This window comes from Podarcis filfolensis, assembly GCF_964270895.1.
Source record: "Podarcis filfolensis genome assembly, chromosome: 9".
NCBI classification, from domain to species: Eukaryota; Metazoa; Chordata; class Lepidosauria; order Squamata; family Lacertidae; genus Podarcis; species Podarcis filfolensis.
In genome coordinates this window covers 76,090,008-76,117,571 of record NC_139610.1, presented here as the reverse complement: position 1 = coordinate 76,117,571, position 27,564 = coordinate 76,090,008, and the positions used below count along the sequence as shown (strand labels likewise).

General features: G+C 48.2%; 1 protein-coding gene and 1 long non-coding RNA gene across 9 annotated transcripts in view; one reads left to right on the top strand and one right to left on the bottom strand.

The window, feature by feature from the left end:
* LOC310742595 overlaps positions 1-27,564 on the top strand; it is a 143,981-nt gene that overhangs the window by 78,583 nt on the left and 37,834 nt on the right. The window contains exon 2 of the long non-coding RNA XR_014538593.1: positions 4,668-4,917. This is a non-coding gene — a long non-coding RNA (uncharacterized lncRNA). The remainder of the gene's footprint in view (positions 1-4,667; positions 4,918-27,564) is intronic.
* The window catches only part of DYSF (dysferlin), a 223,052-nt gene continuing 195,531 nt past the window's right edge, over positions 44-27,564 (bottom strand). For all 8 annotated transcript variants that reach the window (XM_083631547.1, XM_083631549.1, XM_083631552.1 and 5 more), the window contains 5 exons: positions 18,659-18,758; positions 16,531-16,700; positions 14,546-14,655; positions 13,482-13,629; positions 44-3,614 (listed from right to left, as the gene is read on the bottom strand). In XM_083631547.1, the coding sequence (XP_083487673.1) occupies positions 3,576-3,614; positions 13,482-13,629; positions 14,546-14,655; positions 16,531-16,700; positions 18,659-18,758 (567 nt within the window). In that variant the 3' untranslated portion in view covers positions 44-3,575. The remainder of the gene's footprint in view (positions 3,615-13,481; positions 13,630-14,545; positions 14,656-16,530; positions 16,701-18,658; positions 18,759-27,564) is intronic.

Genomic DNA, 27,564 nt, shown 5'->3' with positions numbered 1-27,564 from the left:
CCTGAGCTTCATGTTCTGGAAAATAAAACACCAGAGGCATGCGGGAGGTTTAATAGGATTTCATTGGTAACCGCAATGCAATTGCGATATTGCTTCCAAGGCAAATACAGGTGATACAGAAAACTCCCAGCCACGTCCCTTTCAAAGAGCCCTGAGCTCTGGAGCGGCTCTGAAGCAGTTTTATATGTGGTTCTGGTTTGTCTCAGCTGCAGCAAAGATCAGGCCTGCAGAAGGTGCTCCATAATATTGCATAAAATAATAAAATAAAATGCAAAACGGATTGGGGCTGGTTCCCTCTGGATGGGACAGGAAGCCTAGCCTGCCTTTCGGGCCTCAGCACCCAGGCCAGGAAATGGAATAAACCCTTTGAGCAAGCAAGGGGTGGGTCGCAGGGGTCTGTTGAGGTTATGCTAAATCAGAGTCCAAACGCCTCTGCATGGGTTGTCCAAGAGGACTCATGTGGGCCACTGTCAGCAGAATCATTCCCCCAACTGCTGAATGGTTGCCCTTTGGTGGGACCATTGCTAGGGATGGGCAAATTTCTCTCGGCTTCTCATTTTTCCACTTTGAAGTTCCAAGTCCTCATGAACATCCGTCATCATTTTAGCGTAAATTTCTTCTAACAATCTCAATTGGGGGGGGATGCAATTTTGCCTAACACACACATTCCTGCAAAGCAACCCCACCCCTTACATAGTGAATCTTTTCATATTACTTTCACAAACGTACACATTTTTAGTTACCTTGCCTGAGACTGGAGAACTGCATTGCAAAATTCAGAAAAGAGCGAATTTCGACGGATGACGGCATTTCGATTCCCTTCAGAAAGTGAGAATTAGGTAGGTTCGCTTTTAAACATGAACCAGATTGGATTTCTGCCCCATCCCTGGCTGCCAACCAGTGAAATAAATTGCAAGCCAATTAAATTGCTCAGTTGCTAAGAGGTGAAAGCACTGATTAAATCTACACATATTTGCATAAGAAGTAAAAACAATTGTTCTGGAGGGCAGGGAAGCAAACTTCCAGCCCCCAGAGAAGGCACAGCATTCAGAAAACACTTGCATGAGAAAAAAAAACCAATCGCTGCCTGTCTTGAAATTGACAGCCCAGTTGACCCAAAGGTTCTCTGTTAATTTACATGGTTATGGCTGTGATCCTAAGCACACTTTTCTCAGAGTAAGTCCTAAGGGATTCAGAGGGGTTTGCTTCTCAGCAGACAGGCAAAGGGTTGCTCGGCAAAGCAATGAAAATCTGCCATTCCAGTTTTTGCAGATTTGGTAATGGGGGAACAGCCACATTAGGCTGGCCAAAGTAGGTCGGTTGATGGGAGGTCCAGGCTTTAGACTGGAAAACGGGCAGAGGCAGAATGGAAGCGTGTCAGGAGTTGCTAGAAAAAATAAAAACAAAAAGAATTGTGTGTGAGTGAGTGAGTGTTCTCCTTTGCAGCCCAATAATAACTTAGTCCAGCCTGCCATCAGTCGACAGCTGTGGCAGGTCCAGCTGCCAGAGGGCAAATCTGAAAAAAGCATTTCTCACCAATGTGAAACCTGGCAACGTTTTCAATCTCTTCACATTTTGAAACTTGACAACTTTGCATTAAGGGGGGGGGGGAAGCAACCTCTGTCTTCAGCCCCATCGCAAGGTCTTTGCAAATGCTGTCCAAAATAAATCGCCCAGTACTGTACTTATTTTTGAAATGTTTGGAAGTCAGTCTAAACTTGGTGAATTTTAACGCTGATCACCTGCTTCTCAAGAGCACCATCCAGTGAGAAGTTCTCCTGCTCAAGTCCTGCAGAAGTGCATGGGGATGGTACAAGAACATGGAATGAAGCTGCAGCAGGAGAACATCCACCCGGATGGTCCTCCAAATTTCTTTCTGCTCCCTGAATTCTGTAACGGTCTGATTTATCTTATCAGAATTTGAACAATTCGATTGCCTGTGATAATTGTGGAATTAGTTAGACGCGGGATAGACAAATCTGTCTGCTTCGGTTTCTATGGTTTCCTCTTTTTTCTGATCTTAAATTCAGTTCCCCACATTTTGGCAACAATTTGCTATTTCTTAAAAAAATACTCATGGGCATTTTAGTTCCTCCTAATGTACACATTTTTGTATGCAATTTTGACTAATATACACATTTCTGCAAAGCAATTTTCTCCAGCATAATGCATTTTTATATGCCAGTTTCACCATTGTCTGCATTTTTAATGCATACTTCCTTTCTGATATATGGCATTTTGTACATACTGTTTGGCCAGGGAACTGACCGGCAAAACTCAGAGAAGTGTGAATTTCAAAGATCAGGTGTGTTTCAATTTGCAGATCAGAAAGTGTGCATTGGATAGTTTCTCATTAAAATTAAAACAAAATTGAATCCCTGGTTCTGAGCACAGGATTTGGGGTGCTGTCAAACAGTTAACAGGTGAAATAATACACACCCCAATTCTCATTACACATGGATCTTCTCCATCTGCTCTGCTCATTAATTCTTTCCAACCCTGCTCACCACAGATTTTTCAACAAATAGGGTATTTGTTCCAAAGAAAAATGTCATCGCCCTCCAATCTTTGGCCAACAGCGCAAAATATACTTTAGGTGTCACAGTGTGGAAAATGGTGGCCCTCTGTTTGAGTGCTTGCATTGACCTGAGATTTCAGCCCTAGAGATCCTGGAGAGTGGAGAAGGGGGCTGAGACTTGAAGAAGCTCACACGAATATTTGCATAAGGCACCCTGGAAATTGACCCAATAAAGGAGAGTTTTTTCCAGGAGGAGGGATCATGAAACAGGACCCACCCCTGGTAAGCAAGAACGCTGGGGAGTATCTGGATTATGAGGTGTGGAGGATTCCGGGGTCCGGATCCTAAAAACCCACCATGCTTTTCCTGTTTCCAAGAGGCTTTGAGCACCTTGCCGATGCCGGAAGAGGAAGTCTCATGCGAGGATCCAGCTCTCCTCCTGGGACAGCTACCATTGGTCAAAAAGTGACCATCTTGTTCCGGTGTCCAAGGGAAGTCTCAAGGAAGCTCTTTCAGCTTCTCTATACAGTCATACCTCATGTTACATCCGCTTCATATTACGTCCTGCAGCGACCCGGAAGTACCGGAACAGGTTACTTCTGGGTTTCGCCACTCATGCATGGCATGCGCAGATGCGTAAAATGACACCATGCGCATGCACACAAGCGACGAATCGCGAGCCGCACGTGTGCAGACGCGCCGCTGCGGGTTGTGTTCTTTTCATGTTGCGAACGAGCCTCCGGAATGGATCCCATTCGCAACCAGAGGTACCACTGTACAGAAAACAAGCCTGCAGAGGGTTGGGGAAAGGCCAGCTTTGGTATACCAGTTCAGTCACCTGAGCAGCAGTTGCAGGGTTGGAAAAGTGGGGAGGGAGGGGTTGTGTGTGTGTGTCCGAAAGAGTGCCGTTCTGGCCAGGAGGCGCCGCCAATTCCTTTCCCCCTTTGCACAGCATGGCAGAGGTCGGGCCGTGACTTTGGAAAGGCGCCATCGTCCAGGGATCTCAGCAGGTTCTCCAGCTCCTTCCCAGCAGCTCCTTCTCCTCCCTGGCCCACGTTCAGCTGAAGGGCTTCACCAGCTTCATGGCAGCATAGTTCTGCAGGGAGACCAAGGCAACCAGGTGAGGAAAGTCACTCTGGGCAATTAGTTTATTTTATTTTAATTATTTTTACTTTTCAGATATATGCTTTTCGCTGATTTTACAATCATTCTGACATTTTAGAACTTGACTTCCTTCCCCCTCTTTCTGTGGTTCCTTAAATTTATTTTTAATATCTTCTGCATATCCAAATTAACTGTTTAAAGAAGTTTTTAATGACTGATGTTTTAATGCATTTTTAATCTTTTGTTGGAAGCCACCCAGAGTGGCTGGAGAAACCCAGCAAGATGGGCAGGGTATAAAGAATAATTTATTATTATTATTATTATTATCACTTAGCATACTCATACATTTATCTTCTTTAAATATATACTCTCCTTCCTCAAAAGTGGCTCTCTCCCCTCCCCAAAACAAGAGCAAATTTGCAGAAAACAACAAGTGTTCCTGAAGAAAAAACCCATGTGGAAATACCTAATAGCACAGATTTCTTTTTATATATATATATGAAAAATTAACATTACTGGCCTGGCAGAGAATACTTCTGATATATTCATTTCCAGGAACAGTTTTGCTTTATCTCTTCCATATGTTAGAAGAAGAAGAAAACACCCCTTGTCCATAAACAGATTCTGAGCGCCAGTTAAAATCTTCCAAACGGCCGATAACTTTTCCCAGCAGGCTAGAGCAGCTGCCTCTTTTGCTCTCCTAATAATGTCTGCCACTGAGAGAGGTCTTTGCCAGAGGATGGACTGGGCAGGAGAGTCCAGCAGCGTACAGGTCCAGGCAAGACCAGCAAGGACAATGTTTTCTTATTTGTTTCTTATAAATTTGGAAAATTAGTAAAATTTTTGGAAAACAAAAAAAGTCCAGGAAGGATAGGGAAGAATGAAACAGATCATAACCTAGGTTGGAGGTTGGAGGATGGATGGCGGCTAATGGATTGAAGTTGAATCCTGACAAGACAGAAGTACTGTTTTGGGGGGACAGGGGACGGGCTGGTGTGGAGGACTCCCTGGTCCTGAATAGGGTAACTGTGCCCTGAAGGACCAGGTGCGCAGCCTGGGAGTCATTTTGGACTCAGCTGTCCATGGAGGCGCAGGTCAATTCTGTATCCGGGGCAGCTGTCTACCAACTCCACCTGGTACGCAGGCTGAGACCCTACCTGCCCGCGGACTGTCTCGCCAGAGTGGTGCATGCTCTAGTTATCTCCCGCTTGGACTACTGCAATGCGCTCTACGTGGGGCTACCTTTGAAGGTGACTCGGAAACTACAACTAATCCAGAATGCGGCAGCTAGACTGGTGACTGGGGGCAGCCGCCAAGACCACATAACACCGGTCTTGAAAGACCTACATTGGCTCCCAGTACCTTTCCGAGCACAATTCAAAGTGCTGGTATTGACCTTTAAAGCCCTAAACGGCCTCGGCCCAGTATACCTGAAGGAGCGTCTCCAGCCCCATCATTCTGCCCGGACACTGAGGTCCAGCGCCGAGGGCCTTCTGGCGGTTCCCTCATTGCGAGAAGCAAAGCTACAGGAAACCAGGCAAAGGGCCTTCTCGGTAGTGGCGCCCGCCCTGTGGAACAGCCTCCCATCAGATGTCAAAGTGATAAATAACTACCTGACATTCAGAAGACATCTTAAGGCAGCCCTGTTCAGGGAAGTTTTTAATCTGTGATATTTTAGTGTATTTTTGGTTTCTATGGAAGCCGCCCAGAGTGGCTGGGGAAACCCAGCCAGATGGGCAGGGTACAAATAATAAATTATTATTATTATTATTATAAAGAGGGAGCGTTTGGCTTTCTGATCAACTCAGGGACTTCTGGTCCTCTTTTGTGCTGATTTCTTTTGTTTTTTTATGTCTACCGCTTAGAAATGGGGGGGGGGGGGTTAAGCCAGCAGTTCCCAAAGCACAGGGCTGCCATACGTCCAGAATTTCCCGGACGTAGCCTGGATTCATCTGCTGGAAATAACGTCTGGGTGGAATTTCTGAAAATCAGAAAAAATGTCCAGGAAAACCCAGGCATAGGGCAACCCATATCGGAAGTGTATGTTTTTTAAGCTCAACAACTTTGGCCCCAAAATAAATAAATTTGGCAACCCTACCAAAGCAGGCAGGACCCCCCCCCCTTGGAAGGAGGGGAGTGGGGATCACGGGGGGGTGCCAAGAAGTATAAATGACCACCCTGCTATCACTGGGTCAAGTTCATCCGTTCTGCTGCATCAATCAAACTTGAATAGTTTTAATTCGGTTTTGAATAAACGTGCAATGAATGGTGACCGTTTCAAATTTTCTCGTGTTACCGTCTTCCTTAGCGGGTTGTGCAAACCGCCGTTACGAATCATGCTTTTGATAGGGTAGGGGGATGAGTTTATGGACCCAGGGGGTGAGTTGAGGGAGGGCCTTCTCGGTAGTGGCGCCCTCCCTGTGGAACGCCCTCCCTTCAGAAGTCAAGGAGATGAAGAATGACTCAACTTATAGAAGAAATCTGAAGGCAGCTCTGTGTCGGGAGGTTTTTAATAGCTGGTGTTTTTATATATGTTGGAATCCACCCAGATTTAATAGTACTTATTAATAATAAGGGACGGGGGTGGCACTGTGGGTTAACCCAAAGAGCCTAGGACTTGCCAATCAGAAGGTCGGAGGTTCGAATCCCTGCGACGGGGTGAGCTCCCGTTGCTCAGTCCCTGCTCCTGCCAACCGAGCAGTTCGAAAGCACGTCAAAGTGCAAGTAGATAAATAGGCACCGCTCTGGCAGAAAGGTAAATGGCGTTTCCGTGCGCTGCTCTGGTTCACCAGAAGCGGCTTAGTCATGCTGGCCACATGTCCCGGAAGCTGTACACTGGCTCCCTTAAGCAACAGGAGCTCACCCCGTCATGGGGATTCGAACCACTGACCTTCTGATCAGCAAGCCCAAGAGGCTCAGTGGTTTAGACCACAGTGCCACCCACGCCCCGACGCCTCTGAATGGAACCAAGGGCACAGTGGCTTGGAAAAAAAGTCTGCAAACTGCTGAAGAAAGCTGTAGAGAAAGGTCTTCAATAAATAAGACCCTGGTGCATGTGCTCAGTTCTCCACCCCGACCCCAAACTCTGGCCGCCTCTGGACTATTCTCCCCTCTGTGGCCGGCCAGCCGTCTTTCCAGCACGGAGCCCGTCACATAAATATTCCGAACGCTTCCCTTATTAAATCTGTAGCAAAGCCAAGCTGACATCCATGTTTATGCTGCTTGGAAAGTGGTGGAAAGCAGCTCAGATTCACACATACACACGGCTCGGCGAAGGCAGGCAGTTCCCTTCCAAACCCGCTGGATTTAATTGGGACGGGCTGATAGCCACCGCTTGGCCCGTTCTGTTGCCCCCACCCTAAAAAAGCAACGTTGGAAGGAGAGCGAGAGGAACCAGAGCCAACCGGGAAGGGGTGGGGCAGGGAAGTGTGACCCCAGGCAGCGTAATAAATTGCCGTTCGCACCAACTTACGAGGCTCTCTTCCCACTGGGGGGGCAGGGTGGGGGGAGGAACGCCCTCCGCCCCATAAAGTGAGCCAGTCCAAAGCGAGGCACATCATCATGCACCATTAGCAAGCTCCCTCGGCGGAACACGAGAACCTCCTAATTAATTTCCCACCGTCTGTCTTTCGGGAGGCTTCCTCCAGAATATCGAGGCTGTTATATTTAGGGCTTGTCTGCGAGGCCAGGAGGGGGAGGGGGCCCTCCCATCTGGGTGGAAAAGGCCAGTGTGGTGTAGTGGTTAAGAGCAGTGGACTCGTAATCTGGTGAACCGGGTTCGCGTCTCCGCTCCTCCACATGCAGCTGCTGGGTGACCTTGGGCTGGTCACACTTCTCTGAAGTCTCTCAGCCCCACTCACCTCACAGAGGGTTTGTTGTGGGAGAGGAAGGGAAAGGAGAATGTGAGCCGCTTTGAGACTCCTTCGGGTAGTGATAAAGCGGGATATCAAATCCAAACTCTTCTTCTTCTTCTTCTTCTTCAAACTTGGAGGGATGGCGGAAGCCAAAAAGGCTTCATCGCCCAAGACGGGGAGAAAGAGGTCCTGGGGTGTGGCAGCAGGAGACACCCCTTGTGGGTGCTGCCCATGTTCGCTCCATGTGGGAACCATGCGCAGCATCTCACTCTCCAGTTTGGGTTTGGGTTTGTTTCTGTGGCTGAGCCTGACAGAAGCCAGGAGTGCAAGAACACCCAGAGAGTCGTAAGTTAGTGGCCTTTAGCCTCCTTGTTCCACACCAAGAGGGGATGGTTCTCCAGTGTTTAGAATCACAGATGCATAGAGTTGGAAGGGGCCGTGAAGGTCATTTGGTCTAACCCCATGATGCAGAAATGGGGGGCTCAAACCCATGACTCTGAGATTAGGTGTCTCCTGCTCTAAAGTCACTTCTGCCCTGCAGAGGAGGTGGGATTGCGGCCCCAGCCCCCGTGTGATTGGGGGAATCCCCAGCCACATCACCCCCTGGACAGCCAATCGGCTGGCTCTGGGGGCGTGGCCTGCCCTATTTAAGGCAGGTGCGGCAGGGGATCTCCCTCTTTTGCTGCCTACCAGCAGTTCCTGCCTTTCCCACCCTCCCGCCCTTTAAGGTTTCCGTTCCTTGACCTTGCTATGGCCCAAGGTTGGTCGCCATTGAGGGGCCTGGTAGGGATTTTTCCACTTGGCAAATTGGCACCAGCCACTTGGTTTTCGCCTACCTCTTGGCAAATCGTCACAACTTTCTGGGTATTGGCGGTTAGGCACTGGTATTGCTCTGTAGTTGGAAGAGGGGAGGAAGCGCCATCACCTGCCCCACATATTGAAGGGTAGTCCGGTAAAAGATTCCGGGGGGCATGGCCCTGTCCAAAGCCTATGGGGGTGAGGGCCCAAGGCACGCCCCCGAGCGGTGACCCCAGGGGAGTTCCTAGTTGATGTGCATCAGCAGGACTCCCCCTACTGGTGGTTAACCCTTCCCGGTCTTCAAGCGGACGGGCTGAAGTCGGATATAGTCGGTTAGGACCAATGCCTAAGCCAATACCGCTCATCACCTGTAACCAATAAAGCTGTGGCCTTTTTTAGCCCATTAACCTTAGTAATTGTGTCATGTGCCTTTATTTCCACTGAGACCAGGGTCTTTCCCAGCCCAGGATGGTGTTGCCATCAAGGAAGGAACCTGGATCCTTTCGCATGAACAGGGCATGTTCTGCCACTGAGCACTGGCCCTCTTCCTCCTGGGACTTGTGCGCAGTCCTAGCAGAGCATCAGAAGAGGGGTTCTCAAGGCCCCTGTCGGCCACTGGGCAGGGCTGGTGGGCTACCCTGGGCAAGTCTGCCTTGTGGGAAAGAGGTGGCCGTGGAAGAACATTATAGCCTCCCACCCGCCTGTTCCAGCAAGGCAGCGAACTGAATCATGGGATCATAGAATTGTAGAGTTGGAAGAGACCCTGAGGATCATATAGTCCAACTCCTGGCCATGCAAGAATCTCAGCTATCTGAAGGAGCATCTCCATGTCTCCTTCATTCAGCCCGGACACCAGGGTCCCTCTCCTGAGGGCCTTCTGGCAGTTCCCTTCCTGCAAGAAGTGAGGTTACAGGGAACCAGGCAGAGGGCCTTCTCGGTGGTGGCGCCTGCCCTGTGGAACACCCTCCCATCTGATGTCAAGGAAATAAACAACTATCTGACTTTTAGAAGACATCTGAAGGCAGCCCTGTTTAGGGAAGTTTTTTATGTTTTATCATGTTATTAATATTCTGTTGGGAGTGGCCCAGAGTGGCTGGGGAAACCCAGCTGGATGGGCGGGGTATAAATATTATTATTATTATTATTATTATTATTATTATTATTATTATTGAAGCCCTGATAGGTTGGCCATCCAACCTCCCTTGAAAAACCCCAAGGAAGGAGAGTCCACCTCATTCCAAGGGAGTCCGCTCCACTGCTGAACAGCTCTCACCACCAGAAAGTTCTTCCTGATGTTGAGTCGGAATCTCCTTCCTTAGCGTTTGAATCCATCTGTTTGGGTCCAGCCCTGTGGAGCCGCAGGAAGCGAGTTTGCTCCATCTTCCATGTATGAGCTGAACAGCATTTCGAAAAGCCAGCTGTTGTGCAATTTTCCATCTGCATCCACTCTGATATGAAGCAAGAAATCACTTCTCGGGGCCTTGCCAGGCCTCTTCGTGTTTGGGGGCATCCCTGATACTCGGCGCGTCACCAATTCCTCCCCCCTGCCCTTCCCTAATACTAGCATCATTGCCAAAGAGTAATGGGTAACAGAGCAGGGAAAGAGAACCCAGATCCAGGACGAGACATTCAAGTCAGCAACCTCAATAAATGGGGAGAGGGAAGGGGATGGGTGGGGGGCAGGGGAACGATTCTAAATAAATGAAAGCAGAAAAATTCCATGACATGCCTCAATTGCTTTTCAGAAATACGAGTCGGGCTGCCCCCTCATTTTCACATATCCAGCTCAATTTCTGTTCTGCTTCATCCCAGGGACTTAAGGGCTTCTTCCACCATCCAAATTGCCATGAAATGCAACCTCAGGCAGCAGACATTGACACCAAAGTAAGGCTGAAGTCCTGAGCCATTTTACCTGGGAGTGAGCCCCGGTGAATTCAATAGGGTCTACTTCTGAGCAGACACAGTTCGGCTTGTGCCGTAAGTCTTAGAGGGCACTGACTTATACCGAGTCCATGTTTCTCAGTGCTGTCTGTACAGACAGGCAGCCACCATGCCAGGATTTCATGCAAGCATCGCTCACAGCCCTAATGGGAGAAGGTCATTGGAGATGGAACCTGAGACCTTCTTCTGGCAAGGCAGATGCTCTGCCAATCAGCTACGGCCCTTACACCCGAGCAAACATGCTGAGGATCTGGTTCCATATTCTAAAAAGATCTGTGGAGCGTAGGGTTGCCATATTTCAAAAAGTGAAAAGCCAGACACAAAAGTTGTTGAGGTTTCTTGTCTAAAGAGATGTTTTTCACCTATATTTTTTATGAAAAACACCAAAAAAATCAACACTTCTGATAAGGGCTGCCAATGTTGTTGTTGTTTAGTCGTGTCCGACTCTTCGTGACCCCCTGCACCAGAGCACGCCAGGTCTTCCACTGCCTCTCACAGTTTGGTCAAACTCATGTTGGTCACTTTGAGAACACTGTCCAACCATCTCGTCCTCTGTCGTCCCCTTCTCCTTGTGCCCTCCATCTTTCCCAACATCAGGGTCTTTTTCCAGGGAGTCTTCTCTTCTCGTGAGGTGGCCAAAGTCTTGGAGCCTCAGCTTCAGGATCTGTCCTTCCAGTGAGCACTCAGGGCTGATTTCCTTCAGAATGGAGAGGTTGGATCTTCTTGCAGTCCATGGGACTCTCAAGAGTCTCCTCCAGCACCATAATTCAAAAGCATCAATTCTTTGGCGATCAGCCTTCTTTATGGTCATAAGCCCGGGTGTTCCTGTACATTTTAGCTGATTTTCAAAAATTCTACCTGGATGCCATTTTCGATGGATGAAATGGCAGCCCTAGGGGAGTGGGATCGACAATTAATGAAGCAGAGATTTTCCTGCGGTTTTGTCAAGCATCACAGTGAGGCCACGAAGGACCTGCATGAGTCAACTGGTTGGCTTTAGAAATGGATTAGGTCACCAGTGGCTGCTAACCACGATGGCTGGCTTGCACCACCAACACTGTCCAAGGTGGCATGCTTCTGAGCTGCTGGGAGCCGCAGGAGGGAAGATCTGCTCTTGTGCTCGGATCCTGATTAGGGGTTCCCCATAATGGGCATCTGGCTGGCCACTGTGAGAACAGGAGGCTGGACTAGATGGGCCTCTTTGGCCTGGCCCACTAGGCCTCTTCTGTTGTTCCGATGCTCTTATTTGTGGCACTGTCTTGTTTTGGCCAAAAGATATGGGTTATGCACAGATTGGAAACAAGGCAGGATACCAGGCTTGAATTTTCTGCAGGATCCAAGCAGTAATGAACGAGGGTTTGCCAAGGGTAAGATCTGTTCGCCAGCAGGATGTGCTCCCTTGGAAGACTGACTCTCCTTCTTTGGAGGTTTCTAAGCAGCTATTGGATAGACATCTGTCAGGGATGTTTCAGTTGTGATTTGTGATGGCCTGGGACTCTGGTTCAGACTCTGAACCAGAGGAGTCTCAATCTGCACCGGATCCTTTGCCTCAGGCATCATCTGAACCAAGTCTGGGGCCTGATTCTGAAGAGTCCCAGTCTGCACAGGTTCCCCTGCAACAAACACCAGCTGGGCCGAGTCAGGGGCCTGAGCCTGCCCTGGCTCCAGATGCGGGGATGGCCTCGTTGCCTCCAGCTGGGCCATCACTTACAGCTGCTCCACTACCGGTTGGGTCAGGCGAGGCTGAGGCGGCCCCTGGTTCTAGTAACCCACCGACGTCTCCTGAGCTGCAGAGACTTAGGTCTGAGAGGAGAGACCTGGGTACTCCCAGGAGGAGTGCTTGCCTTCGGGTGAAACAGGGAGGTGAGTCACCGGGGGATCAGGACCGACCGCTACCCCGACAAAGATAAAAGGCTGTCGGACCCTGCCCCAGGTTGCGGGAGCAACATTGCTGTATGCCAGAACCTGCCTGAGATCCTGTACCTGTCCTTGGCTTGTTTCCTGCCTTGGCCCTGTCGGACTGACTCCTAGGGGAACTTTCAGATTCTGGACTGGTCCTGAACTGTGTTTCACGGGTTACCCCCAGGCCCAGCACACAATTCCTGCCTTGCAGGGGGTTGGACTGGATGACCCTGGGGGTCCCCCAACCCTACAATTCCATGCATAACTTGCCCAATACCATCGTGCACAGAAATGGATGCACACTGAAAAGGACATCAGGATAGGTGCCCAGCAGCCTCAGCCCAACAACACCTTTGCTGGCTGCTTTACGTTTGCCTGGGAAGCTCATCAGATAAGGGAGGCTGGGCTTCTCCTAGCAGCTAATGAGGTAGGGCCGCATTCCTGGGCAGCTAATGTGTCCAGGGTGACAGAGGAATAAAAACATGGGGAGTCTGCCGTGTTGCCGGGGAGCGCTGAGCTCTGCAAGGAACCGGCATCCCAAAAGGATCTGACCATTTGTCACCTCATTTGCCTGGCCACCTCGGCCTCCCTTCTCCAGGCCAAGCAGGTATGTTTTTAATATCCCAGCCGCAGAATTTGTTATGTGTGGGACCAGGGCAAATGGGTCGTTTTTCTTATCGGGGTTTGTGTTGGACATCTCACGGCACCGCATGAATTATTCCGGCGCTTAAAAACGGAGGTACTTGGGAACTTTGCCCCGTACCAAGCTGGGCAGGTGGAATGTAGCTAGGACTGGCCTGGGGGTGGGGAGGAAACTCTGCCGTCCAGATTAATGAGGCGGCAGCCCCTTCCTCCACATTTGGGCCTTGGGAGGGGGCAGAGAAAGCTCCTTTCAAGCCCCAGGAACGAGCAACGCAGACTGCGTGACTCTCCATAAAGCATCCTGCTCCATCTTTAAGCGATTCAAGCTGGGAACACTTTCCAGGAGACTCTCCACACTGAGCACTGAGAAGGAGTTGGGCTCCCAAGCAAGCTGCTTTCTTGTTATGCTTCTCTTAGAGACGCCTATGATCCAACAGAGTCCCCTCCAAGCCTAGAATTCTAGGATTGCCTATTGAGAAATAGCACCTTGAACTGGAGACCGGGGCAAAAGTGGACTCAGAAAAACAAAGTCAGTGTTCATGGGAGGTTGAAAAGGGTCCCTCACCCCTGCTATAAAGAGATGCTCATTTGGTTGAGATACTTGCATTTCATGGGGTTGGACTAGATGACCCTCAGTGTCCCTTCCACCTCTACAATTCTATGACTTTGGACATGGAGTGTGTGTGCATTTCATCATCTAACCAACTCCCTGTGGTTCTTACCGGGAAGGCATAGATGAAGATCCCCAGGAAGAGCAGCACAATGAAGATTAAGAGGAAGACGAGGAAGACCCACTTGAACCGTCTCCACAGGATATACTTCAGAGTCTTGTAGGGGGAGGTAAACCACAGGAAGGAGGTCTCTGGGCGCCTGCAGACAAAGAGAGACACAGCTAGGCCCGGAAATCCTGGAAGCGGTGCCAGGATGGGCCAGATACCCTTCAGAAGGGCAATGCCCTTGGGCAGAGCCATCCCCCGGCACTCATGTGAGTAATCGCAGCAGGTGAGACAGGGCAGGGTTGAGATGGAAGGTCAGGCTTTTCAGAAGCCCACAGAGACAGATATGGGAGGGACCAGGGTGATGACCTCCGCCTCTGTCTCCCTCAGTATAAAATTATTCTGCACTAAGGTCTTCTGATGGGACGTGGGTGGTGCATGGGACACGGGTGGTGCTGTGGTCTAAACCACAGAGCCTAGGGCTTGCCGATCAGAAGGTCGGCGGTTCAAATCCCCGCGATGGGGTGAGCTCCCATTGTTCGGTCCCAGCTCCTGCCCACCTAGCAGTTCAAAAGCACGTCAAGTGCAAGTAGATAAATAGGTACCTCTCTGGCGGGAAGGTAAACAGCGTTTCTGTGCGCTGCTCTGGTTCGCCAGAAGCGGCTTAGTCATGCTGGCCACATGACCCGGAAGCTGTACGCCAGCTCCCTCGGCCTATAGAGCGAGATGAGCACGCAACCCCAGAGTCGTCCACGACTGGACCTAATGGTCAGGGGTACCTTTACCTTTACCTTAAGGTCTTCTGAGGTCTTCTAAGGTCTCAAGCTACCCAGAACCTGTGAACTTTCTCCTCAACTATACCGCCACACCACATGATAGGGCCATGCAAGAGATGGCACAATGCAATAGAAGGGGTGTTGCAATGGGATAAAACAACAGACTGCAATACCAATGCAAGGAGTGCCCTGTTGCATGGCATTTCCCCCAAACCCACTTCCCAATGTTTGCTTCAGCATGGACTGAGGGAGCACAGGTGCAGAGCCCCTTTGTACACTGCAAACTCCTCTTACTTTGGGTCTTCCAGCTTGGGATTCATGTTTGGTTCATCCCGGCCCAACCCAGCCGGCCTCTCGTCATGCTCTTGCTCACTGATTATCTCCAGGGTCATTTCCAATTTTCCCTGTATGGGAGAGAAGGAGAATTTCGAGGACTGAGATGCAAAGACCACAACACTGATCTGAGGAGACCGAGGGGAGGAGACAGCCTTCTTTGCCTGATACCCTGGAGTGCCAAGGCCATGTTGGAAAACAAGCCTTCTCGGAAGAAGCTGGCAACTCTCCCAGGCTCCCGGCTTGTTTACCGGTGACCTCCCTGGCTGCAATCCCCGCAAGTCCAGGGTAGATCTCGATAGGCGACATCTCCCAGCATGGAAAATGCACACCCTCCTTGCATACCGGCAAGATAAAGGAGATAGTCAGAAAGTCCTTTACATCTTGTTTATTTCTGACTTTGCAGCACTACAGAAAACATGTCCAAACAGTTCAGTGTTCAGCAAGCAAGTGGCAAAGAATCATAGAATCATGGAGTTGGAAGAGACCACAAGGGCCATCGAGTCCAACCCCCTGCCAAGCAGGAAACACCATCAGAGCACTCCTGACATATGGTTGTCAAGCCTCTGCTTAAAGACCTCCAAAGAAGGAGACTCCACCACACTCCTTGGCAGCAACAGGAAGGTCTCACATACAACAGGAAGGTCTTCACATACGCAACAGGAAGGTCTCATATTACACACTGCACAAAGGCTAGTTGTAAATCCTGTGAACTTCCGGGAAGATTCTTTCCCACAGCTAGCCACATCATGTGATGTAAACATCGAGCTGGTTTGCAGCTGCGTTGCATTCATATCGTAACAGGCCAGTCAGGGGAGGGAACCCTGGCTGGATAGACAAAGGGTTGCATCCAACGTTAGTCCTACTCAGCACAGACCCGCTGATATTAATAGGCAGAACTAATTTCCTGCCCCTTAATTTTAATGGTTCTGCTCTGAATAGGACTGAGTTAGATGTAGAGTCTAATTCCCCCGGAATATTTAGGTACGTTTTCTGATTCAGGCTGATGTAAAGGCCCAGAACGGCCACCCCAGAAAACCTCTGTAGTGTTTAGCTTCCTTTTTAGTTGCCACTTTGTTAGTAGCGACTTCAAGATTGCAATTCCTTTACTGATGATTTGTTCATTGTTTTCTATGATTTACGTCGTACTTGCGGCGCTCAGTTCTGTTATGGTTATTTCTTGTTTGGATGAAAAGAAGCGTAGAAATACAACTTAATTCATCAAATCCCACAATTTATCTATGCACTGTGTGTGTGAAAAAGCATTTTCTTTTGTCTACCCTGAAACTTCCAATGTTCAGCTTCCCCGGGCGACTCTGTTTGGTTCTAGCGTTCGGCATCTTCCTATCTGCTTTCATCACAACTTGTAAAATCTTCTTCAACCACATCCCCACTTTTCTCTAAGCTAAAAATATGCAAATGCAACCTTTCCTCCACCCCCTTGAACTTTTCCGAACCTCCATCAATTCTAGAACTGCACAGTATATTCCGAACAAGGTCACATTGTAGATTTGTATAATGATTTGCATATCTGAGACTGGCAGGCTTATTTTCAAAGGCCTTTCCAAATGATCCCTAAACATGGAATCTGCCTTTTTCACAGGGGCTGTACCCAAGGAAGACCTTTTCACTGAGTGATCTGCCACGATCCCAAGGTCTCTTTCCTGGCCTGTTCCCACAAGCTCAGACCCCACAGTCGTGGCCCAGATCCTGTCACCCCTGCTCGACCCAGAGAAAGCTTTCGTTGTGCAATGAGAAGAGAGGAACCTTCAAGTAGAACTCCGAACTTGAAGTATGGGAAGTCCTATTAAAAATTCATAATTTGGCAGAATATTCAGATTATTTTATATGTATATGTATAATTTGGAATATTTAATGTGATTGGATTGGATTGTTAAAGTGGAAAATTTAATAAAAATGATTTTTAAGAGAAGAGAGGGACCTACTCCAATGGTCTTTTCTCCGTTCTCCTCTGCCACGCAAGGCCACCAGCCCTTCACTGTCTTCTGCTCGAAGAGCGAGACCACCCTCTCCGCGGAGTCAAGCAGGTCCACTGTGCACTTCTCGGCTGTCTTGACTGGCTTCAGCATGTGGTTGAGATCCAGCTGGATGGAACCTACAAGGTGTGAAGAAAGGAGGAGCCCAGCGCTGTGAATGAAGCAGGCTGGATAGCTGCAGAGGACTTGGGTTAGGCAAGCTTCTGCCAGCAACAGGGGTGTTATTTGTGGGCAATCTGCCTTGGTGTGGAAGCCAACATCCACCGACTCCATGCATGAAGCATGGTTCCACACAATATGGACACACAGGTTGCTTTCGCCATCGCCACCCTTGACCAGAAAAGCGGTCTGCTGAAGTTACTAGCATGCAGGGGTTTTTGACAGCCCAGCTGCCCACAGTTATAGATGTCACTTATTTGTGACCGAAACAGAGAACAAAGACCTGACTTTCATAAATGCTTTCATTCTGGTCACCTGGAAGGAATGATAGAATGGTAGCATAAGAAGGGGCCCCCAGGAGTCATTCCTGCAATGAAGGAATCACAGATAGAAAAGACTTGACAGGCGACCACCTAACATCTGTTTAAACACCTCCAAGAGAGGAGAGTCCACCATCTTCAGAGGAAGTCCATTCCACAGTTGGACAGCGCTCACCGTCAGAAAGTTCTTCCTAAAGTTTAGTTAGACTCTCCTTTCTTGTCATTTGAATCCATTTGTTTGTGTCTGGAGCAACAGAAAACAAGCTTGTTGCATCTTCCATGTGGCAGCCCTTGAGATATTTGAAGATGGCTCTCAGATCTCCTCTCAGTCTCCTCTTTTCCAGGCTAAGCAGACCCAGATCCTCATCAGGCTAGGTTTCCAGACCCTTGATCATCTTGGTCACCCTCCTCTGCACATGTTCCAGCTTGTCAATATCCATCTTAAATTGTGGTGCCTAGAACTGGACAATAGACTCCAGGTGTGGTCTGACCAAGACAGGGTAGAGTGGGGCTAGGACTTCCCTTGATCTGGACACTGGACTTCTTTGGATGCAGCCTAGAACAGCATTAGCAATTTTTTTTTATTTGCTGCTGCTACATCACACTGTGGACTCATGGCAATTTGTGGTCTACTAAGAATCCACACTGGTGGCAGATGATTGGAGGAATGGCAATTTGCAAGGCCGATGTTGAATGGTTGTACAGTTGTACCTTGGAAGCCGAATGCCTTGGGAGTCTAATGTTTTGGCTCCCGAACGCCGCAAACCCAGAAGTGAGTGTTTTGGTTTGCGAATGTTCTTTGGAACCCGAACGTTCGATGCAGCTTACAATTGGCTGCAGGAGTTTCCTGCAGCCAATCGGAAGCCGTGCCTTGGTTTCCAAATGTTTTGGACGTCGAACGGTCTTCTGGAACAGATTCTGTTCGACTTCCGAGGTACCACTGTATGGGGTCACTCAATGCCGCTGGAAGGCAATACTTGTGAACAGAAGAGAAGCCTTTCCTCTTTGGAAGAGTAAGGAACACCTACACAGCCTTGCTGGTCATGCGCCAGTGTTGGGAAGAACAGAAAATGAGTTCAACCATCTCTCAAAAGGAGACTGTCTGGGTCTGCTTTATGGGCTCCCGCACATGTCACAGCTGCCAGACAGCTGCCAGTTTGATCAGTTCCATATTGTGGCTGCCAATCAGTGGCAGGTCACCTATGCACAGTGGTTCACCTGTACACAAGACTGGGAAATTCTCCTGCATTTAAATTCTGGGCTTCATTCCAACTGCTCAAAGCACGCCGATTTGCTCCAGCTTTCAATGTTCCTCTTGGTTTTTGCACGGGCCTCCATGCCCAATGCTGCTTCTTTGCATTGGTGATGTCTTGGCACAGGGAAAAATCCTGATGCCACATCAAGTTTCCTTTATGTGCTTCCTTTCAATGCATGCACAGTCAAAGAGTCCGGGGGAAAACTATGCCTGGCTGTGCATCCGCCAATCCCAAAACTAATTTTTGGAAATGCTACAAGTTAAGCGACGAGAACAGCAGAATGAAATGCGGGGCAAAGAGTCCAAAGACAGCCCAAAGAGGGAAGAGACGCTTGCCACTCACCCAGGTAGTCATCAAAAGAGAACTTGTCGTTGTCCCAGATCTGAAGGACCAGCTGCGGACGAACTTTGTTCTCTGTCTTGTCCAGGCTCCAAAAATGCTCCTGCATTTATACATACATGGGAAGACAGGAAATGCTCCGTTAGAAGAATGAATATTCTGGTTTCTTTCATTTTATCAGCTAAACTGAAGGCTCGGTTTGAGTGTTTGGCATCCACCAACATCAAGAATCCCAGCATTTAAACATGGCGGCAGCATTTTGAAGGATCAAGAGGTGAACTCTAAGAAGCTGCCATTAGGAGTTGAGCATGAATTACAGCGGGCAATGGGTGGGCATCAGCCCCCATCTGAATCAATCGCCCCTCCCCCATCACCTTTATTTATTTATCACCAAATCATCCCAGGGAAGGATCCAGAAATAACACATTCAAAACAAGTGCAGACAATGTTGAAACAAAGCCACAAAACTAACCAGTAGATATAGACTAATTGAGGCAGGGCTGGGCACATTTATTTAATTTCCATCTTTTAATCCGGATGCAGAATTAATATTTTCTCAGCACAGAATTTAAAAAAAAATATTGAGGTAGGGCATGGCATCAGTGGCGAATCACAGAAGCACAGAATTACAGAGCTTGAAGAGACCCAAAGGGGCATCTCGTTTAACCCCCTGCGATGAACTCGCTGTTCAACTGGTTTGCACCAGCCATTGTATGAAAGAAAGCCCTCTGACCACATGGCTTTGGGCTTCATCCAGAGGAGGTGGATCAAAGAGCTCTTCTTTCTTTGGTCTTTCTGAAATTTAGCATGTTGCAGAACATGTGTTGGGCTTAGATGTTCTGCAGCCCATCATTGCAGGCGGAGGGCCCTCAGAGGGCGCTGGTCATAAGAACGTGAGAAGAGGATGCTGGATCAGGCCAATGGCCAGGGCCATCTTTACCCGGGGGTGCAAGGGGTGCGGGGCCACCCGGGTGCTAAATTCTGGGGAGCGCCAGGTGCCCACCACTGAAGCCACCTTAGCCTTTAACTATCTACCTGTTATGATATTATAAATTATTTTGTTTTTTTAAAAAATAATCTTTATTAATTTAAATTACACACTTATAGAAAGAATTTACAAAGCATTTACAATCTCATACTACAAAAAGAAAATTAAAGGGGAAAAAAATTAAGAAAAAAGAAAAGAAAATATAGAAAAAAGAAAGAAGAAAAAGCAAATTTACGTATATAAAAAACCTTAATCTTCCTAAATAATACTTAATTAAACACTTAAATAAAAAACTTCTGGTCAGCGCCAGCAACGGTAATGGCGGATTTCCTCCGATCTCCGGAGGAAATCTGCTTCGTGGAGCTAGGGTTCTACCGCTACGGCGAAGCGGGGACCCGAAATAAATCACAGGCGGGGAAGCCTGTGAACTGAAGGCTCGGCGGGCTCCATTTGCGCCCCCCCCCCCCCGCTGCAAAGGAGCCTTTTTAAAGGCTCCGGAACAGACCGGGGGTGAGCGGCGCGGAGCTGAGAGCTGTCTACCCGTCTCCGCGAAGTGAAGCCGCATGCCATGGTTGGAGAGCGCTGACTTCTTCCTTTGATCATTTGGACTAAAAGTAACAACCCGTGAGTAATACAGAAATTAGATATTAAAAACTTCTTTTTTGATTCGGCACGAGCGGGGAAGGCGCAAAGAGGAAGTCCGTCTCCCCCTTTTGTAAACATTTTAAAGCAAGGACAAGATAACTAAGGTTGAAAAGAACGTCTTCTTCGTGAGAAGTTAAAAGTAATTAATTTCACGTTTTGGCAGTATAAGTGAATGTGCTGGAGGATAAGAGTTAACTTTGAGAGTGGAATTGCTACCCCCCCCCCCCCAGGACCCGGGAGCGATCCGTGAGGGAGCCTGTTGAAGAGATATAGAAGACTTTGACAGCTGTCAAACTAGCTGTCAAAGCTGAGAGGGGAAAAAAGAGAGAGAACTTTGTTTCTATTGCCTCGGCTGGCTATATTTGTTACATTTAGGCAACAAATTGTCGAAAACAAAGGAAAATAAAGGACTTTTGGATTAGAACTGGAAGGAATACTAAGTAACCAGTACTCCCCTAGAGGGGGCTCTGGGACATTACAGAATGGCTGTAAGTGGAAAAATACAGATGGAACTGGAGAAAATCTTTCTTCGTCTGGGAAAATTTCAAGAACAAAGCATTGTTTTGGCTAGAAATGCTACAACAGTGAATGAAAAAGCAAATAAACTTGTGGAAATTGGAAGGGACCTGACTCAAGCCTTTGTACCAGAACAAAAAGACTTTGCATCTGAGCTAAAAACTCTTGCAGCTGAACAAGAAAAGAAATTTGAGAAATTTGAAAAAGTGGGAGAAGATACACATGACAATTTAGAGGGAAAGGAAGGAGGAGCTATAATGCAGCAGAGGATTAGAGAGCCAAAGGCCTGCAAAGATGGATATAAAGGAAAAGACAAACTTGATTAAAGTGGAAGCAGGAGTTTCTGAGACACTTGGACTTAAAAGAAGTAAAAAACAAGATTTGGATTACAATTCTAAATATGGAGGCCTGGCAGGCCAAAGGCCTGTAAAGATGGATTCAAAGGAAAAGACAAACCTGATTAAAGTGGAAGCAGGAGTTTTTGGGACTTTTGGACTTAAAAGAAGTAAAAAACAAAACTTGGATTACAATTCTAAATATGGAGGCCTGGCAGGAAGAAACATGGACCTTATTGGGACAGAGCTTCTCTGAGATTTGGTGTTTATCATTAAGGACTATCAAAAAAACCGGCAGAGAGGAAAGGAGAGAGATTTAAGGGCCTCGGACGTGAGGTCACCAGGCTGACACCAGATGGATTGATGGACATCGGTTGGAGATTGAAACCGGGACCGGCGGGGAGTGGGGTTTTGTGTATCCAAAGGCGGTACAAATATATTTGGTTGTTTTTTTTATGTAAATATTTTGTTTTGTTACTTAGATTAAAATGGGGAATTCGTGAAATGGAATTGGGGTTGACTTTAGAAAAAGGTATTAAGAATAAGTTTTGATGTATAAAGATTGAGGTTTATGTTAAAATTGGTTAAGTAAAAGGATTTTAAATATAATAAGGTAAAATTTGGGGACAGGAACTTGTTGAATTAAAAACTGAATTGGAATACAAGAAGGGGAGATGTGGGGAAGTCAAGGAAATATGTGATTGAAAGTTATATGTCTGTTTTTTGTTCTTTTTTGTTTTTTTGTTTTTCTTTAAACTTTTTGAAAATTTCAATAAATATTTTATAAAAAAAAATAAAAAAGACTTCTGACAAAACTCGTTTAAACATGTTTTGTTTTGTCAAACTCGTTTTGTCAGATATAATAAATAATTTTGATCAAGCTAGAAAAACAAAATACATATATACCTAGGTATTACCGAAATGTATACCTACCGTTTCACTTTCGACTTTGTGCGCTCATTTAGCAAAGACGCGCCACACCAGTGGCGGCACTTGTCATTCCCAGCGGTGGTTCTTGTCAGACTCAGTGACGACGCTCACAACTAAATTTGGGGGCGCTGGCTGGGTTGTTGCACCTTGGCAGTGCATATGCTAAAGACTTGCCTGCCAATGGCCCAACTGGTCCAGCATCCTCTCCTCACAGTGGCAAAGCAGATGCCTCAAAAGGATTTGCATGCAGAATCTGAACAGAGGAACATTCTCCTCTCTTGCTGTTTCCAGCAAAGCCACTTCCGCCCTGCAAAAGGAGGTGGTGCTGCGGGCTTCACGCCCCCTCCGCGCAATTGAAGGACTCCCCAGCCACGTCACCCCCTGGCCAGCCAATCGGCCTGCCCTATTTAAGGCAGGACGCAGCCGGGGATCTCCCTCTTTTGCCACCTACCAGCTGTTCCTGTTTCCCACCTGTTTCCAGTTCCTGTTTCCCTCCTGTTTCCTGTTTCCGGTTAGGCACCGGTATTGCTCTGTAGTTGGAAGAGAGGAGGAAGCGCCATCACCTGCCCCGCATATTGAAGGGTAGTCTGATAAAGGATTCCGGAGGGCATGGCCCTGTCTGAAGCCTGAGGAGGTTAGGGTCTAAGGCACGCCCCACATTGGTGACCCAATGTGGGGAATTCCTAGTTGATGGGCAACAGCAGGACTCCCCCTACTGGTGGTTAACCCTTCCCAGACTAATGGACCAATGCCTAAGCCAATACCGCTCATTACCTGTAACCAATAAAGTGTTGAATGGTTTCTTTAAATGTAAAGGTTCATCATTGTTCCACCCGATGTGTATGTCTTTAAGGGGCCAGAGCAAGATAACGAGACCCAGCTTTACAGCTGTGAAACATAGCAGGTGCTGCTGAGTTGTATTTGATTAAGGTGTGTCAGCATTTGGGTGTAGTATATAAGGAGCAGCACCTAGCTCTCCCATTACCCTGGAGGATGGGTTGGTGGTTGGGTCTGGTTTGGTTGTTAATGTATTTAGTGTAAAAAGAGTTTTTGTTTTTCTTATTAAAACCTTCTTTAAGTTATTTTTGAGTCCTTTTTTTTTAATGCATGGTCTCCCCAGCAAGCTCTCTGCAGCGCTACCATACTGCAAACAGCCAACATAAAGTTGTGGCCTTATTTAGCCCATTAACCTTAATAATTGTGTCATGTGTCTTTATTTCCACTGGGGGGGGGCAGGAACTCGCCACGCAACAGGCATACAGAAAGCCGCTTTCAGCTGTGGAGGCAGAGCAGAGCATTCCTGGCCAGTAACCGTTGATAGCCCTCCATGAATTTGTCTCATCTTCCTGAAAGCCAACCCTGCATCCTGTGGGAGGGAGTTCCATAATTTAACTCTGTGCTGTGTGATGAAGGGTTTCACTTTGGGGTCAGTGGGGTCCACGCGCTCTGCTTGACTTCGTACTGTCAGCACGGGGACGTCCCGGAGAGAGTGAACATGAAGGAGGAACCCAACCAGATCATTGCGGGACACCGGTTCCTTCTCCAGTGGGGTGGTTTGCCCATCTCTGTGGGGGCTTTTGCACCCGCTGGGCAGTCTCCAGATCACCTTGCAAAATTGGACAGGGCCCCTGAGGCTATGGGGCACGGATAACTGGGTAGCAGCCTGCGAGGAGGTCAGGGTGGAAGAACTAGCCTCTCCACTGCCAGGGAGGACCGAAATCTCTCTTTTTGGTGGGGGTCGGAATGAAACCAGCTCAAAACAAACATCTGGGAGAACATTCCAGGGAGGCACACAAAGTATCCATCTTCGTAATGAGCTCCCCAGAGGACCAGTGGGGGCCCCATCGCCTCAGACAATGGCGAGAGGAGGCCTCCAGAGCAACATCTGGGGGAAACGGCCTCACGTAGGATTAACCTCAAGGTGTCAGCTTCGAGGCACAATTACAAATACCTCCAAAGTCAAGGTGCGCACCGAAAGAGCTTCCTGGCTCCGTTTCTTTCGGGAGGAGGGGGTTTACAAGCCTGGCTTGACGCTTCGGAATAAAATAATGAGGAACGATGATCTGGAGAGAGGGTGGAGCCCAGAAGGGGAACAGAGCAAATCCAGATTGGAATTCCATGTTGGCCGCTGATTCAGTCCCAGGGTTCGTTCATGTGCTGGGGCCAGGAGCACCCTTGGGTGGTGGGGGAGCTCATTCACTCTCCACACACACACTGGTTACTCACTATGGGCCCTACTAAAGCAAACAGTCTAACTGGCCAACGTCTAAAAGATATTGAGCATCAGAACAATCTGGCCACTATAAGGAAATTCTGCCCTTCGTTTGTTCATTTTCCACCTCTCCATTTTGATTCTCTGGCCCCATATTTGCACAAACTTATTATCCCAAAATACAGACGTGCTTTTACGCTTGCAAGACTGGATGTTTTGCCATCTGCGGTACTTGAGGGTCAATTCCAAAAGATCCCGCATGAGAAATGTCTTTGCCCCTGTGGAGACGGTAACACCGAAACAGCGGCACATGTCCTCCTGTCTTGTACTCTCTACAAAGACCTGAGGAATGAGATCATCACCCCACTAGTACTAACCATCCCAGGGCGCTCAACCACTGCCACAATGTCCTTTCTTCTATCAGATCAAAATGAGCAGATAACAGCAAAGGTCGCCAGGTTCATAGAAGGGCAAACAGTATAAGGGCCACTAACTGATGGCTGATTCAGGACTTTAAATTGTGCTGTTATATCAAACTTCCTTTTCTGCATATACTGTAATGTTTTACCGTTCCTATGGCCATTGGCTAATGCAAATAAAGTTTTATCTTATCTATCACACACACACCGGCTTCCAGCAGCTCAGGTGACACCTCATGAGAGCTGGGCATTTGACACAAGTACACCATCCCAGAGAGGTCTGGCTTGTGCCAGAGACCGCAGACACCAGGTCTCTATGCCTGTTCATCACTCAAGGACATATCCATTATCTGTGAGAAAAAGGCAAATCTCATAGCAGGGGGCACTGGGAAAGAAACAGAAAACAAATTTGGCCATATCATAATGCCATTATATAAATCTATGAGATGCGAGTGGCACTGTGGTCTAACCCACTGAGCCTCTTGGGCTTGCCGATCGGAAGGTCAGAGGTTCGAATCCCCATGACGGGTGAGCTTCCATCACTCTGTCCCAGCTCCTGCCAACCTAACAGTTCAAAAGCACACCAGTGCAAGTAGATAAATAGGTACCGTTGCGGCGGAAAGGTAAACGGCATTTCCATGTGCTCTTGTTTCCATTACGGTGTCCCGTTGCACCAGAAGCAGTTTAGTCCTGCTGGCCACATGACCTGGAAAGCTGTCTGTGGACAAACACCAGCTCCCTCGGCCTGAAAGCGAGATGAGCGCCGCAACCCCATCGTCGCCTTTGACTGGATTTAACCATCCAGGGGTCATTTACAGTGTGGTGCAGTGTTTAAGAGCGGTGGATTCATAATCTGGTGAACTGGGTTCGATTCCCTGCTCCTCCACATGTAGATGCTGGGTGACCTTGGGCATGTCACACTTCTCTGAAGTCTCTCAGCCCCACTCACTTCTTCTCTCTTTACTGGCTGAGGGAGCCGGCATACAGCTTCCGGGTCATGTGGCCAGCAGGACTAAGCCGCTTCTGGCGAACCAGAGCAGTGCACGGAAACACCTTTACCTTCCCGCCAGAGCAGTACCTATTTATCTACTTGCACATTGACATGCTTTCAAACTGCTAGGTTGGCAGGAGCAGGGACCAAGCAACGGGAGCTCACCCCATCACGGGGATTCGAACCGCCGACCTTCTGATCAGCAAGTCCTAGCCTCTGCGACTTAACCCACAGCGCCACCTGAGTCCCTTGAGACTCCTTAGGGAAGTGATAAAGCAGAATATCAAATCCAAACTCTTCTTCTTCTTCTTCTTCTTCTTCTTCTTCTTCTTCTTCTTCTTCTTCTTCTTCTTCTTCTTCTCTTTACCTATGGTGCCACCACATATAGAATATTGTGTAAAGCTCTGTTGGCCTCACCTCAAAAAGGATATTGTCCAAAATGATGAAGGGGGTGGGGCAGCTCCCATATGAGGAAAGTTGGTCGCGTTTGGGACTTTTTAGTTCAGAGAAAAGGTGAGAAAGAGGCAACATGATAGACTGAAGTTTACAAAATGATGCCTGACAGGGAGAAAGTGGGAAGAGAAAAGCTTTTCTCCCTCTCTCTTAACACGAGGACTTGCAGCCATCCAAGGAAGCTGAACGCTGGGAGATTTGGGGCAGAAGAAATGAAGGAGGTTGTGGTCTCTCCTTCCTTGGAGGTTTTTGAGCAGAGCCTGGATGGCCATCTGTCCTGGATGCTTGAGCTAAGATTCCTGCATTGAAGGGGGTTGGACTGGATGACCCTCGGGGTCCCTTCCAGTGCTACAATTCTATGATTCTGTAGCTCAGTCCCAGGAAGGCATGGCTGAATACAAGGAGCCACGAATTGTTTCAAACAATGGAAGAAATATATTCTTAGATATTTTGTATGGCAGGGGGAAAAGACCAAGGTACAAGTATTAAATACTCATAGGAGGGAAGGATAGAGGAGGCTTTGCGATTCCACATATGCAGATGTATTATGAAGCTGCGTGTTTGGTGTGGGTAAAAGAGTGGATTAGATTAAAAGATGCAGGTACGTGGTACCTCTGGTTATGTACTTAATTTGTTCTGGAGGTCTGTTCTTAACCTAAAACTGTTCTTAACCTGAAGCACGACTTTAGCTAATGGGGCCTCCTGCTGCCACCGCACCGCCGGAGCACGATTTCTGTTCTCATCCTGAAGCAAAGTTCTTAACCCGAGGTAATATTTCTGGGTTAGCGGAGTCTGTAACCTGAAGCGTATGTAACATGAAGCGTATGTAACCCGAAGTACCACTGTATTTTGGATCTGTAGGGATAGGGCCTGAGATTTGGATGGCACGACTACATGTCCTATGAGAAAACGAAGGGGCGTAGAGGATTCTTCTATCATGTTTATCTAACGTGTGGTCCAGATACAGAGGGCTTGGAAATGTCTTGGATGCACAGCACCCTGAAAGCCCAGATCCATTTCGAGGGCACAGCGCCACCTTTCAGGGAGGCCCCCACCCCATGGGCCCTTTCCTTCCGCAGCTGCTTTGCCCAAGACGCCTGGAGGCCTCGCCTGCCACCCCAGCTGGCTCTCTTCATGGCAGGTGCCGCTGCGGCAGAACACTTTTCCATCTGAGGGTTTCGGTTTGAACTTCAAGCCTGTGCCGCTTTGCTTCTCATCTCCCCCCCCCAAAAAAAAAATTTCTCTCTTCTTCTTTTTTACGGCCGCAAGTAATGAAGCTGGACTTCAAACGACACATGGCGAGATCAAAACCCACCGGAGAGGAATGCGTCTCCCGCCTCCAGAGCCCAGCTTGTCACTCATTATTTCTACCTTTGCAAAACCTTTTACAAGCTGTTTCTTTCCTGCATCCAGCGACGGC